The sequence below is a fragment of the Amia ocellicauda genome, chromosome 15, assembly GCF_036373705.1.
Source record: "Amia ocellicauda isolate fAmiCal2 chromosome 15, fAmiCal2.hap1, whole genome shotgun sequence".
Taxonomy (NCBI): domain Eukaryota; kingdom Metazoa; phylum Chordata; class Actinopteri; order Amiiformes; family Amiidae; genus Amia; species Amia ocellicauda.
The window spans coordinates 2,652,887-2,665,958 of NC_089864.1; the positions used below are offsets into that span (position 1 = coordinate 2,652,887).

Sequence of the window (13,072 nt, forward strand, 5' to 3'; positions counted from 1 at the left end):
AATGTGTTTCAACTGACAGAAGACTGATGTACCAGTGTCAGCATTTAGAAGTGAGAATGGTTTTGAATTTTTAGTCACATTTGTTAAAAGTTATTAGGATTTAATTTCATGTTTTTCTCTGCCAGGTAAATGATTACGATTGTCATAATTGTAATCACATGAAATTATTGCCTTAAATTAAGTATGTGGTCAGATTTATTCTTAGTGGTTGCATATACTGTAGTTGGAGCAGTTCATTAATGTGTCATTTAATCTTACTGTGTCACATGTCAGTGTGTGTGATTCACCGTCCACATGAAGAGACCTTGATGCATGACACGGAAATCCTTGACAGTGCTCCTCTTCTGATCTTTCACTTCCTTCTCCTAATCCTTACGTGTCTGTGTCTGTAGTAGTAATGCTAATAGTAGCAGTGAGTGCTAGAGCAATGGTGGTAGTAGTAGCCAGTGTAATTGAAATAAATGCATGTCAGGATCAAACTTTATTAAATTAGGACAGACCAGATAATCATGTTAAGCTTTACATTTCAAATACATTATCTTAATTAAGCACTTAAATAGCTAGTGAGAGAGGATATTTGTACAATAGGTCTTCCTTAAAATGAACTGTCAGAAGGGTTAAGTGCAACACAGTCCAGGAACAAGAAAATTAATTTATTTTTTGCACAATTTGAAATCAAAGCTTAAAAAAAAAATGTTCTACAGTAACATCAAAATCTAAAAAAATGTAACACTAGCTCAGCAGGACTAAAACCAAGTGAAGCCCGAAAAACCTCCTTAACTGCAAATAACACAAGGGGTACACCCTCATTCCAGTCCTTCTGAAACAATAAGCTCGCAACATGGATTTTAATGTTTGATGGAATCTTTCCAGAGCACCTTGAGCTTCAGGATGGTAGGCACTAGAGTGACAATGAGTTACACAAAACTGATCCAAAACCTGCTGGAAAAGTTTTGATATAACATTAGAACCCTGATCAGATTGCACAACGTTAGGGAAACCAAATACAGAAAATAACTTAACAAGGGCCTTCACCACAGAAGAAGTGGTTATGTTCCTCAATGGAATCGCCTCTGGAAAATGGGTAGAAGCACACATGATGGATAAAAGATACTGATTTGCACTCTTGGCTTTAGGCAAAGGACCCACACAGTCTACCAAGACTCTACTAAAGGGTTCATCAAGAGCAGGTATGGGAAAAGGGAGAAACTGAAATTATTTGATTTGGCTTGCCAGTTAATTGACAAACATGACAAGACTTACAATGAGACACCACATCCTGTTTCAATCCAGGCCATGGGAAGCTGAAAAGAAAAGACACATATATTTCTTAATACGGGAAACAAAAAAACAAAACTCCAAACAAAACAAGCAAAAATAAACAATCACACACAAACCAAACGTTTTAGAGGGAGCTTCTCTTGGAGGCTTTATAGATCAAATGCAGTGCACCAGAAACGCCACCCACAAGAATCACCTTAAGGCAATAATGAGCGGGGCATAACAGTATCTTCCTACTATTTGTTATTGCAAAATAAAACTAATGGATTACAGAGCTAGACATTGTACTGATAGAGATAGACAGTACACACACTGCACTGATAGAGCTACACACTGCATTATATCCTATAGACCTCAGTGATGTATTGTTGTGTCAGCTGGTCAGCACATTAGCACTGGGGCTCCAGTGTCTCTCCTCCTCCCTCCTCCTGGTGGAAAACCTGCCCCTCCGCCTGCTCTCTCCAGCGCAGTGTGGTGTCCTCCGGCAGACCCAGCCTGATCCATTCGCTCTTGATCTGAAAACACAGCAGTAACACACTGACTGGAGCAGCACTGTGGCCAGAGGCACAGAGTGGAGGCAGCAGAGCTGTGCAGTGATTGTTTAATGATGAAACATATTAATAAATACTGCTCATAATAAAGCTTGACCCCTGTAGCCATGTGTCTCCACACTCTCCCTCCCTCTCTCACAGTCACAGGGTCATCTGGTCCTCAGCACTCAGGGTCACAGCCAGGGCATCACTCACCTGCTCTAAGAGTGTCTCTCTCACTGCAGGTGCGTTGGGGTTCACACCACGTTTCCCCAGGAAATGCAGCTTCATTACTTCTCTGTTCTCTGTGGAGACCAACGGATCCATCGTTACAGCACACACACTGACAGACCTTTAGCATCCTTAGTGACGTAACCTTCTGCCCCCTACAGGCGACGCTCTGAAGTGTGTGTTCAGCAGGTGTGTGTGTGTCTGTCAGTGAGGGACAGAGTGACTGGGCTGTGTGAGCACCAGCAGGAGAGAGTGATGAAGGAGAGAGACTGTGAGGTGATGTCAGCTGTGCTGCAGTGCAGTGAGCTGCTGTGTGTGGAGGCAGGTGAGGGGAGCAGCAGTTGGAGGTGAGGAGGGGCTGGTGTGACATCAGTCCAGGTGGAGTGGGGGAGAGGAGGAGGGTGGAGGTGTGATGAGATGAAGTGTGTTGGTGTGAGAGGGGAGGTGTGGAGGGCTGAGCTGCAGTGAGGTGGGGTGAAGGGCACTGGGTGGAGGTGAGGTAACCCTCAGCCAGCCTCTCTGACCCAGGAGCTGAAGTCAACTCACCATAGTAACAGAAGAAAGGGAGCATGTAATTGCAAAGGGAATCAAACCATTTCCCTCTGATGTCCTTTTGTAGGTGCACTCCAGCACAGATCTGCTGTATTCCTGCGCCGTTGGGTTCGTCTGTGTCCCAGTGGCGGAATGAGGAGCTGCTCTGGTCTGACCACTTCCAGGGATCCCTGAACAGACCGATCCATACACACTGCCCCTTCGCTGCTTTCTTTACCTCCTCATTCTCACTCTGGCTCCTCACACTGACCAGGTCTGTGTAATTCTCTCTACAGAATCTCTGCGCCTCTGTCCAGTTCTTCACTTGGTCAATCAGGACGTATCTCTGTGTGGCGTTACTGGACTCTGTGAACACAAAGTCCAGCTGGTTCAGACCGTGCTGTGTTTATAGTGCATTGATAATACCCTATATAAATATTAGCCATGTGGAACCATAATATATTTCTATTCATTTAAATAGATTATGACATCACAGTTTTTAAATTATTTTGTGTTGTTACATGGCACACAGAAGATTTTGCTTGGCACGTCAGCCCTTTTCAAAAGTCAATCTTTTGTGTGTGTCAGAGGGGATGAATGAGATCAATTTTGTATCTAACATTTTGTTAAACAGAAAGTATGAAGAAACAAATAAATCATGTTTGGAAAGGCATATGACACCCTGGGGGTTCAGATGTGTGACAGTCATTTATCGAGAATAAGAAAGTAAAATTAGAGGCTCAAAAGTGTAGAGAAATATATGGATTGTGACAAAAGGGCATAAAACATAAGATTAATTAGTGAAGTTTCAACATTCTTTTACATTTCCTTCAAAGTTAATATCATATCAGAATAATACAAATATTGGACTTGTTGTCACTACATTTCGGTCACTACCATTTACAGACATCATATAAGAAAGTCTGCTATAAGAAAGCAGCCATTACGAGTGGGCAGGATTTAATTGCATGTTAGCTAAATATTTATTTTTAAACTCCATACACTACTGGTCAAAACCTACATTTTTCCAGTTTTAATTGAAATTTACACAGTTTAATGTTTCAATGTAGTCTGAAATTAAATCATATAAAGCATAATAAACAGTTGGAGATAAAATAAACAAATCATTGAATCGTTTAGTTTAACAAAATTTAATCCCTTAAGCTGACAAACCCCTCAGGTACCCTTACAAGGACACATTTCTGCATTCTGAAAGGAGGGGTGGGGGGGATACTTGGTCTGAGTAGGAATACAAAATCTCAGAAAATATTGACAATTATTATATATTCTGGAACCAGACAGTCTGCTGATCAAAACAAGACAATCCATGTTTTGGTAGAAGCAACACACACCCATAGAGAGCTCAACATGTCAAGATGGAAAACTCTGTTAAAAGTGTACTAATACACAACGATTTTACATCATTGGATCTGAACTTCTCTGTGTTTGATAGAACATCAATAATATATACTGAATTCATCGTTAGGGTGTTCTGAACAAAACAAGGCTATTTGCAAAGAAATCCGATCGAAACTGAGTGATCTGTGAACGTTTGAATGAGACCCACCCCCCACGAGCAGACTGCGATTTAACCCACATTCTCTGAATGACGGCTGTGACACGGAAACTGTAAATTGGATGTGTTTGAGAATGAAACACGCTGGAGCCAAGAGAATAAGCTTTCAAACCATGTGTGCATTGTAGTAACATAACTCTTAAATGTACATTATTTTTCAGTTTTTGGTAACCTAAACTTCTTTTTTAACCTCTGGCAGTTTACCGCTTACCTTTGTACCATTACCATTACCATTTCATCAGACTTGAACTGCTTAAATTTCAATACAAACTGGAAAAATTGGGTGTTCTAAAATGTTTGACAGATAGTGTATGTAACATTTACATTTAGATTTCACATTCAACATTTAGATTGAGATATATGAAATAGATTTAAACTTATATAGATTTAAAAGTTAAATATTTATGTACATTTAAGTACATTTTTTGTTGGCAAAAGCCCATGTTTAGGACTTAGTTAAATATTTAGTCAAACAATAAACACTTAATATATTTAGTACTTATTTAGGCATTGATTTTAAAATTTGAAATATTTATGAATATGTAAAGAGTGGAATTAGTCCGCAGCAAGAACAATCATGTGCCACTAACGCTAATGCTCTTCAGGACATATATCTCCTCTGTTGTCGTAAAGTATAAAAGATCAGCACTGACCTCATTGCTTTTCCCACATACCTGGGCACAGCCACGGAAATGACTGTCAAGGAGTAAGACCATGACATTTTGACTTGATTATAATTGCCTTATCCATAGTTTTTCTGCTATCCTAGATGTTATGACGACTCATCCAGACTAACTCCAGAGAGCTTATATGTGATGGACTATACAATAGATTTCCTTTAAGTCCTTCATAGGGACTTGAATTGAGATTGTGTGGAGCAGTTGTGTGATTCTGGGCTGAGAGTGAGAAACATGGTTGCAGTTCCTCTCCTGTCCTCCCTCATTTACCTCAGCTGCCTTGTTTAATATAATATCAGATTGAAGTAATAAAGTGAGACTGACCGTTAAAGCAAAGGATGGGATGGTACACTTTGCATTGATCATCATACCATTCACCACCACTGCCCATTGATACACAGTTTTCCTCACCACCCCTGTTATCAGGTTGCCCTGTGTACCAGTTGCGATACTCAGACTGCCCCCCTCTATAGAAATCACTGTCAGTCAGGGACCACTGCCAACTGTTCAGGTCAAGGTACAGTCCTATCCAGTTCCACACTGAAGCGCTGTCTGCAGTGTTGAGCAGTCTGTCCAGTTCTTCTGTATTGTCAACGGTGGCCAGGTCAGTGTATTTCTCTCGGCAGTATTGTTGTGCGTCAATCCAGCCCAGGGGTTTGTTCACAAAGACATACTGATGAGCGAGACATGAGGAGAGACTGCAGAGCCCTGGAAACACACAACACAACACACACAGACTGTCACTCAGAGCAGAGGCACTCAGGGGCCCAGCAACTGTGGGGCCAGCGGGGGTTGACAGTGGGTTTGTAGGAAACTGGGAGATCAATGTGTCCTCTTGTGTCTTTAGTGTTGTGATGTTGGATATCACTGAGTGTCCTACAGCAATGCTGGTGAGTCGGTGTGGAGAGTCAGTCAGTGCTGATTCAGGGTCTCTAGTTGTGGGTGTAGCTGTGCTGGTGCTGTGGAGTCCTGGCTGTGTGACAGTGTTTCTGGTCAGTGTTGCTGCTGAGAGACTGGGCCCAGTCAGCAGAAGGACACTGGCTCAGGGCTGCAGTCCCGTCACTGTAGTGGGTGATGTTGGGCCAATACTGGGCCAACAGTGTGAGGTGATGTGATCAGGGCCATTCCTGTCAGATTGTGTGTCAGACACAGTCAGGAACACAGGGGACACTGACCTGAGAACAGCAGGATGAGAAACACCCTCCGCTCCATGACTGGCCTGTCAGTCTGCATGAGACACGATTAAAGGCAACCTGTGTGTTCAAACTGGACATTTTTTTGTTTTTGTGTAAATGTCAATAATGTGTCAGACAAATTAGTGTTTGTCCCCAACCACACAACCCTACAACAGTGATGAGAAAGACCTAGGAGTCTATGTGGACTCCTCACTTTCTCCATCCAAACAATGTGGGGAAGCAATAAAAAAGGCAAACACAATGCTAGGGTATATTGTCAAAAGTGTAGAATTGAGAACAAGGGCAGTGATGTTCAGACTGTACAATGCACTAGTTAGAGCTCATCTGGATACTGTGGACAGTTCTGGGCTCCACACTTAAGAACATAAGAACATAACAAAATTTACAAAAACGAGAGGCCATCCACCCCATCGTGTTCGTTTGGTGTCCATTAACTAAGTGATCCAAGGATCCTATCCAGTCTGACTTTAAATGTTCCCAAATTTTCAGCTACCACATCGCTGGGGAGTTTGTTCAGATTGTGACGCCTCTCTGTGTGAAGAAGTGTCTCCTGTTTTCTGTCTTGAATGCCGTTTCAAATTGGTACAGACATATTTAAATTGAATGATTTTAAAACATACTTTTTCAATAAACCTTTCTTTAACAAATGTACCCATGTAAATGTATTTACTTAACATAGCTTTTGTCACAATAAGATGACATTTTGGTCTAGTAATATTTTTATTAGGCTAGTAAAAATGTGAGGCTATTGGTCATCTGTCTAGTGCCAAAAATCCAAACTTTCCAGCCCTGAACAGATCTATAAATAATGCAGCACATTTGTGCTTTATATCAAGGGCCCTGACAGAAACCTGTGACCACACCTAAGACCAGACATGTACCTTTTTCAGACAGATAGTAGCACAACTAAGCGAAAGACAAGAAAGCTTTGAGATTGGATGGTAGTTATTGAGATCACTAGGGTTACATCCCTGATGGAGTTGAAAGTTGCAGCACTATGAAGTATAATAAATTGCAAATCCTTACCTGCTTACAATGTCACTGAAGATAACCTTTTCCTGTCTGGTTCTCTGTGTCTGTCTGTCTGTATCTCAGTGATGTCTCTCAGTGTCTGTGCTTGTCTCTCTCTGTGTTTCTGTCTCTGTGATGCTCTGCAATATTGACCTATGTGCCTCCCGGGCTGACAGCCTCTCTGCCTCGCACTACATGCAAATCTATTTTATCTTCTGACAATGAGGTCCTGTCAGTACAGCTACAGGGAAGACCATAATGGAACAGTATTTCCATAGAGAGCAGAGAGAGTGATCACATGCTGACAATTCTGATCATTCTCTAATTCCATTTCTGTGCACAGATATTTTATTGTCAACATATAGATCTAAAAAGGCAATAGTAATAGCATTTTACCAGGGGATCATGTTTGGAATCTTTTTTTACAATGTGACTATCCTTAATCCTGATCAATCAATCCTAATTGTATATAACAGCACTTAGATTTTACTTTCCAGGATTTATGATCTCAGTTACTGTACTTACCTGTGTAAATTGGAAGTTGTAAAATGTATTATACTTTGAATTGCTTTATATAATGTAAATTTGAATTTGTAATGTTTGATGCTGGTAGTTAAACTGTATTCTTACACTTTGTATTGCACTGTTGTAAGTCGCCCTGGATAAGGGCGTCTGCCAATAAATAATAATAATAATAATAATAATAATAATAATAATAATAATAATAATGACAGTAAGATTCTAATAAATTACAAATGGGGTTTAATGGGGAGAAAATATACACAGATGAATAAAGTAATGTACTCTTACAGTTAAATATACAGTTAGGTCCATAAATCATTTTGTCTCTGTACGCCACCACAATGGATTTGAATGGAAACAATCAAGATGTCCCAAGAACAAGCAGGAACTAAAGACACTGCAGTGCAGGCCTGGCAGAACATCACCAGGGAGGAAACCCAGCATCTGGTGATGTCAGGGGCGGATCTGCTTGCCCCCCCACAAGCACTGTGGACCAAACATTTTCAGATCCCCCCCCGCTAGTACTGCAGCCAAACACCGTTAATTCCCCCCCTCGCTAGCACCGCGGGCAAAACATTGTCAGCACCCCTTGTTAATTCGGCTAACCGCGGGGATGATGATGGACCCCCCTAAAACACAAGTTGCCCCGGCCATGCCCCCCCAGCTAAAATGGTCTAGAACTGCCACTGGGTGATGTCTATGGGTTCCAGACTTCAGGCAGTCATTGACTGCAAAGGATTTGCAACCAAGTATTGACTCATGATTATACACTTAAAGCACATCTTGATTGTTTTCTTTCAAATCCATTGTGGTGGCGTAGAGAGACAAAATGATGACAATTGTGTCACTGGCCAAATATTTATGGACCTAATTGTAATTGAAAACATTGTAAATATGATGATTATTTTTCCTTAATACATTTTTGTCAGAGGAATGATTAGAGGAAGGGAGCTGAAAACCATTTTGAATAAAGGTACTTATGTATTTATTATGTATTCTTTTTGCATTTAAAAATTATTAACTGAAATGCTTTATTTAGTAAATATTCTTTATTTTTTGTCTCTTACCTTGCCCATGTAACCTCTGTATGGCACACATACACAAAACATACATAAATACATACACAAGGGTTTGATGACAGAGTGCATAGATGCTCTTAAGTTACATATATTTAAATAAATACACACACACACACACACACACACACACACACAGTATATATAACTATAGACTTCTTAACGCATCTTCATACAGAATGGGGAATCATGGGAGTCTGCAGGATGCCAGAGGAGCTCAGCATAGTGTGAATGGAAGCAGATGGCAAGTACTTTTGAAAGTAATGGTTCTTGTGAAGGGTAAAGGCATCTGCTAATAAATAAACAATAATAATACTTATTTATGAATTTATCACAACTGGTTATAAGTACAAGCTGTACAAGCCATCAATAATAGTTTTCAAACAGAGACCGTGCTGTATGACCATCGATGACACCGCATCTGTGGATTATGTGTCTCTTATTTTCACTGCCTTTTGAATATGTGAATATATGCGCACAGGAAAGTATATCTAACATATTCAGTTCAATTGTCAACTGATCCACTGTATTTCACTGAGTATTTTTATTTATTCGTGATATACACAGGGGGACAGAAGTCACTATAGAGTTGCCACAATAAAGGTTCAATCTGTTTGTTTTTTAAAAAAGAAACAGTCACTTTTATATTAAAACATTTCTACAAAAGTAAATATATTTAACAATACACAACTATGTATATGGAAAAAAAAGGTGCAGCAAAAATCACATATCTTGCAGAGGAGTGCGGTCACAGGAAATGAAAATACCATGACGACCCTTTATCAGACGCAGTGAGTGGGTCGTGTTGCCTGCGGTCTGCTGTGTGCCTCTCTTTCCACTGAGCAGAAAACAGGAAACTGTCCACTGGCACATAAAAGAGGAAATGGGCTCGTATTACACTACCGTTCAAAAGTTTGGGGTCACTTAGAAATGTCCTTGTTTTCGAAAGAAAAGCAATTTTTTCGTCCATTAAAATAACATCAAATTGATAGTGTAGACATTGTTAATGTTGTAAATGACAATTGTAGCTGGACACGGCTGATTTGTAATGGAATATCTACATAGGCGTACAGGGGCCCATTATCAGCAACCATTAGTCCTGTGTTCCAATGGCACGTTGTTTGAGAAACAGACGCCTCACAGCTCCTCAACTGGCAGCTTCATTAAATAGTACCTGCAAAACACCAGTCTCAACGTCAACAGTGAAGAGGCGACTCCGGGATGCTGGCCTTCTAGGCAAAGTTGCAAAGAAAAAGCCAAATCTCAGACTGGCCAATAAAAAGAAAAGATTAAGATGGGTAAAAGAACACACACTGGACAGAGGAAGATTGGAAAAGAGTGTTATGGACAGACGAATCTAAGTTTGAGGTGTTCAGATCACAAAGAAGAACACTCGTAAGACGCAGACCAAATGAAAAGATGCTGGAGGAGTGCTTGACACCATCTGTCAAGCATGGGGGAGGCAATGTGAGGGTCTGGGGGTGCTTTGGTGGTGGTAAAGTGGGAGATTTGTACAGGGTAAAAGGGATCATGAAGAAGGAAGGCTATCACTCCATTTTGCAACACCGTGCCATACCCTGTGGATGGCACTTGACTGGAGCCAGTTTCCTCCTACAACAGGACAGTGACCCAAAGCACAGCTCCAAACTATGCAAGAACTATTGAGGGAAGAAGCAGTCAGCTGGTATTCTGTCTATAAGGAAGTGGCAGCACAGTCACCGCATCTCAAGCCTATTGAGCTGGTGTGAGAACAGCTTGACCGTATGGTACGTAAGAAGTGCCCATCAAGCCAATCCACCTTGGTGGAGGTGCTTCAGGAAACATGGTGTCTCTTCAGGTCTGCCAAAGGTCTGCAAGGCTGTAATTGCTGCAAATGGAGGATTCTTTAACAAAATCAAAGTTTGAAGGACACAATTATAATAAATAATTACCAATAATTATTTCTAACCTGTCAATGACTAGATGTCCTATTCATTTTGCTATATTTCCTATTCAAACTCATTTAATGTATGTTTTAATGGAAAACAAGGACATTTCTAAGTGACCCCAAACTTTTGAATTGTAGTGTAGTTATTATTATTATTATTATTATTATTATTATTATTATTATTATTATTATTATTATTATTATTTATTTCTTAGCAGATGCCCTTGTCCAGGGTGACTTACAAAATATCAGAGCAATACAACATGCAATAATACAGTGCAATACAGTACAATACAATAATCATACAGTGCAGTTCAGGCATACATTTAGAATTTAGACAAGTGTATAGGAGATATAGTAAGCAATATATAAGGTCTTATATCCTAGATTGTAAAAGCTGATAAGTGCAGACAAGTCAAAGTTAAGAACTAAGGGAGATGGAGCATAGGGGAAATCAAAATAAACAATACAAGTGCTAGTAGTGCAAGGCAAGAGTATGACAAAACATTGTACTTACAGGAGAATAAATGACTAAATTACAAGTACTGTCTGAAAAGATGTGTCTTGAGTAATCGCTGGAAGGAGGTTTATGCATTTTAGAGATTTTCGGATGTTTTTGTGGTATTTACAGTAGGATTAAACACTGTTGGCTGAATTATGTTGAGTTGATTTAACAGTTTGCTCCTATAAAGTGATATTAGGAGGACAGCTGGTCTACATTTTTTTGCTGGGGTGTCTGCATCAGAAATTCATCAGAATTTCCCTGGAATGGCTTATTTTTCTTTCTCTGAAAATACATAACAGGACATCAGAAAATAGCAGAAGTGAAATACAAAGATCTATGAACGGGAGAGGAAGGCCAGTGACAGGGCTGCTAAAGAACGGGCCCGAAGCCATGCTGGTGTCCCTCCTGTTTCTCCAGTTACAATCAATACTCTAGAGCAGAGGTTCCCAAACTGGGTTCCGTGACCCCACAGGGGGGCGCTAGGGGGTCCATGGCAAAATCCAACCCCCCCCAAAAAAAACTCCATAATAAATACATATTTTAGTTAATCAATTTTGAAAGAGCGTACATTCCCATCCATCCCATTAGGAGTGAGTTGAACTCTTATTTTAATCTGAACTTGTCAGCTAAGAATAAGGTTGTATGTTCTCAATTTTTCCAATTATTAATGTAGTATAAAGAGGCAGTTGCAGCATTTTGTGTACGTGGGGGTCTTCAGCCAGAATCTGGTTGGCAAAGGGGTCCTTGGGCAGAAAAAGTTTGGGAACTCCTGCTATAGAGCAGTGGTTCTCAGTCCTGGTCCTGCTGGAACACTGACCCTGCTGGTTTTTGTTCCAATTGAGCTTTCAATTACTAATTGAACCCTTAATTGAACAAATATTATCCTAAATTGGAGCCTATTATTTATTTTAAACTGTAGGGGTTTAATGTTTAGTATTGAATTGTATAAATAATTTATTAACTCCTTTATTACACAATTTAATAAGTCAAATCTAAGCAGATTGTTACTTCAATGAAGGTTCAATTAAGTAAGGGCAGGGGTCCTCAGAACCAGGGTTGGGAAACACTTCTCTAGAGATCTAGATGCCTCTGGGAGGTATTTTGTCAGACTCATTAGTCAATCAGGGTTGGACTGCAAAATGTGATCAATACCCATTAAACAGAGACTTAGGGACGCAAGGACATTGTTGTTCAGAGAGAAAGATCACCGCTGGATTATGAAGAGATATGAATAAAAATTTCCTTAAAGGCATTGATTTATATTGATCCGTCTCTTGTCTTAAATGGAGGCTATTAGCAACGCTATAGAAAAGTGACTAAAACAGTTTTTAAAAAGGAGCTGAAGCAGCTGGGAGAGGTGTGTGGGCCCCTGTCGGAAGCTGTAAACTATAACATTATTATTAGGATTATTGCATTTTACCATGTGTTGTATGTCTTGAATGTTGCTCACCTGCTCTGGGGAAGAAGCAGAAGACACACAAGGAGGAGAGCAAGGTAGCGAGCAGAGGAACAGAGACCAGTATGACCAGGCTGGGCAGGTCAATGTAAAAGCTCTTCAGTGTGCTTTGATGCTCATCGTTTTCTTCTTCTGTGTCTGCCACTGGGAGTGGTGTGGAAGAATAAGATTAATAACCAGTTGGTCTTGGCAGTATTTTGATAATACACAGCTAGTACTAGGCTAAAGTGCAGTGTAAGCCAGGGCAAGGCCACTCTATTCTTCAGGGTGGACGTTTCTAGCTTCTGTATATTCCAAGTACAGTGTCGAACCCTGGGTCTGGAGAAATCGTGACTTGTGTTTTATTTATTATTATTGCTATGAGGGTGTTTCAAGCCAGACAGACAGATTTATTAATTGGAAAATTCACCACTGCAATTAAACCAGGGTAACTTTTAGCCACTTCTTGAAATAAACACATTAAAAACCGTCAAGGTCAAAAGTATAAACATTGTCTGCAGCAATATAAAGCTTCTCCATCAGCCCAGGTGTTATTACCTCCACAGTTCCTGAT

The 13,072-nt window shown here is 40.3% G+C and overlaps 1 protein-coding gene across 1 annotated transcript; it reads right to left on the reverse strand.

Annotated features, from left to right (window-relative positions):
- Positions 1 to 1,670: 1,670 nt before the first annotated feature.
- On the reverse strand, positions 1,671 to 6,038 carry LOC136772074 (C-type mannose receptor 2-like). Its single transcript, XM_066724767.1, has 4 exons — positions 6,002 to 6,038; positions 5,151 to 5,534; positions 2,668 to 2,939; positions 1,671 to 1,796 (listed from the first exon to the last, which is right to left on the reverse strand). Exons 1-4 carry the CDS (start codon positions 6,036 to 6,038, stop codon positions 1,671 to 1,673), a joined length of 819 nt encoding a protein of 272 aa, XP_066580864.1.
- Positions 6,039 to 13,072: the final 7,034 nt, after the last annotated feature.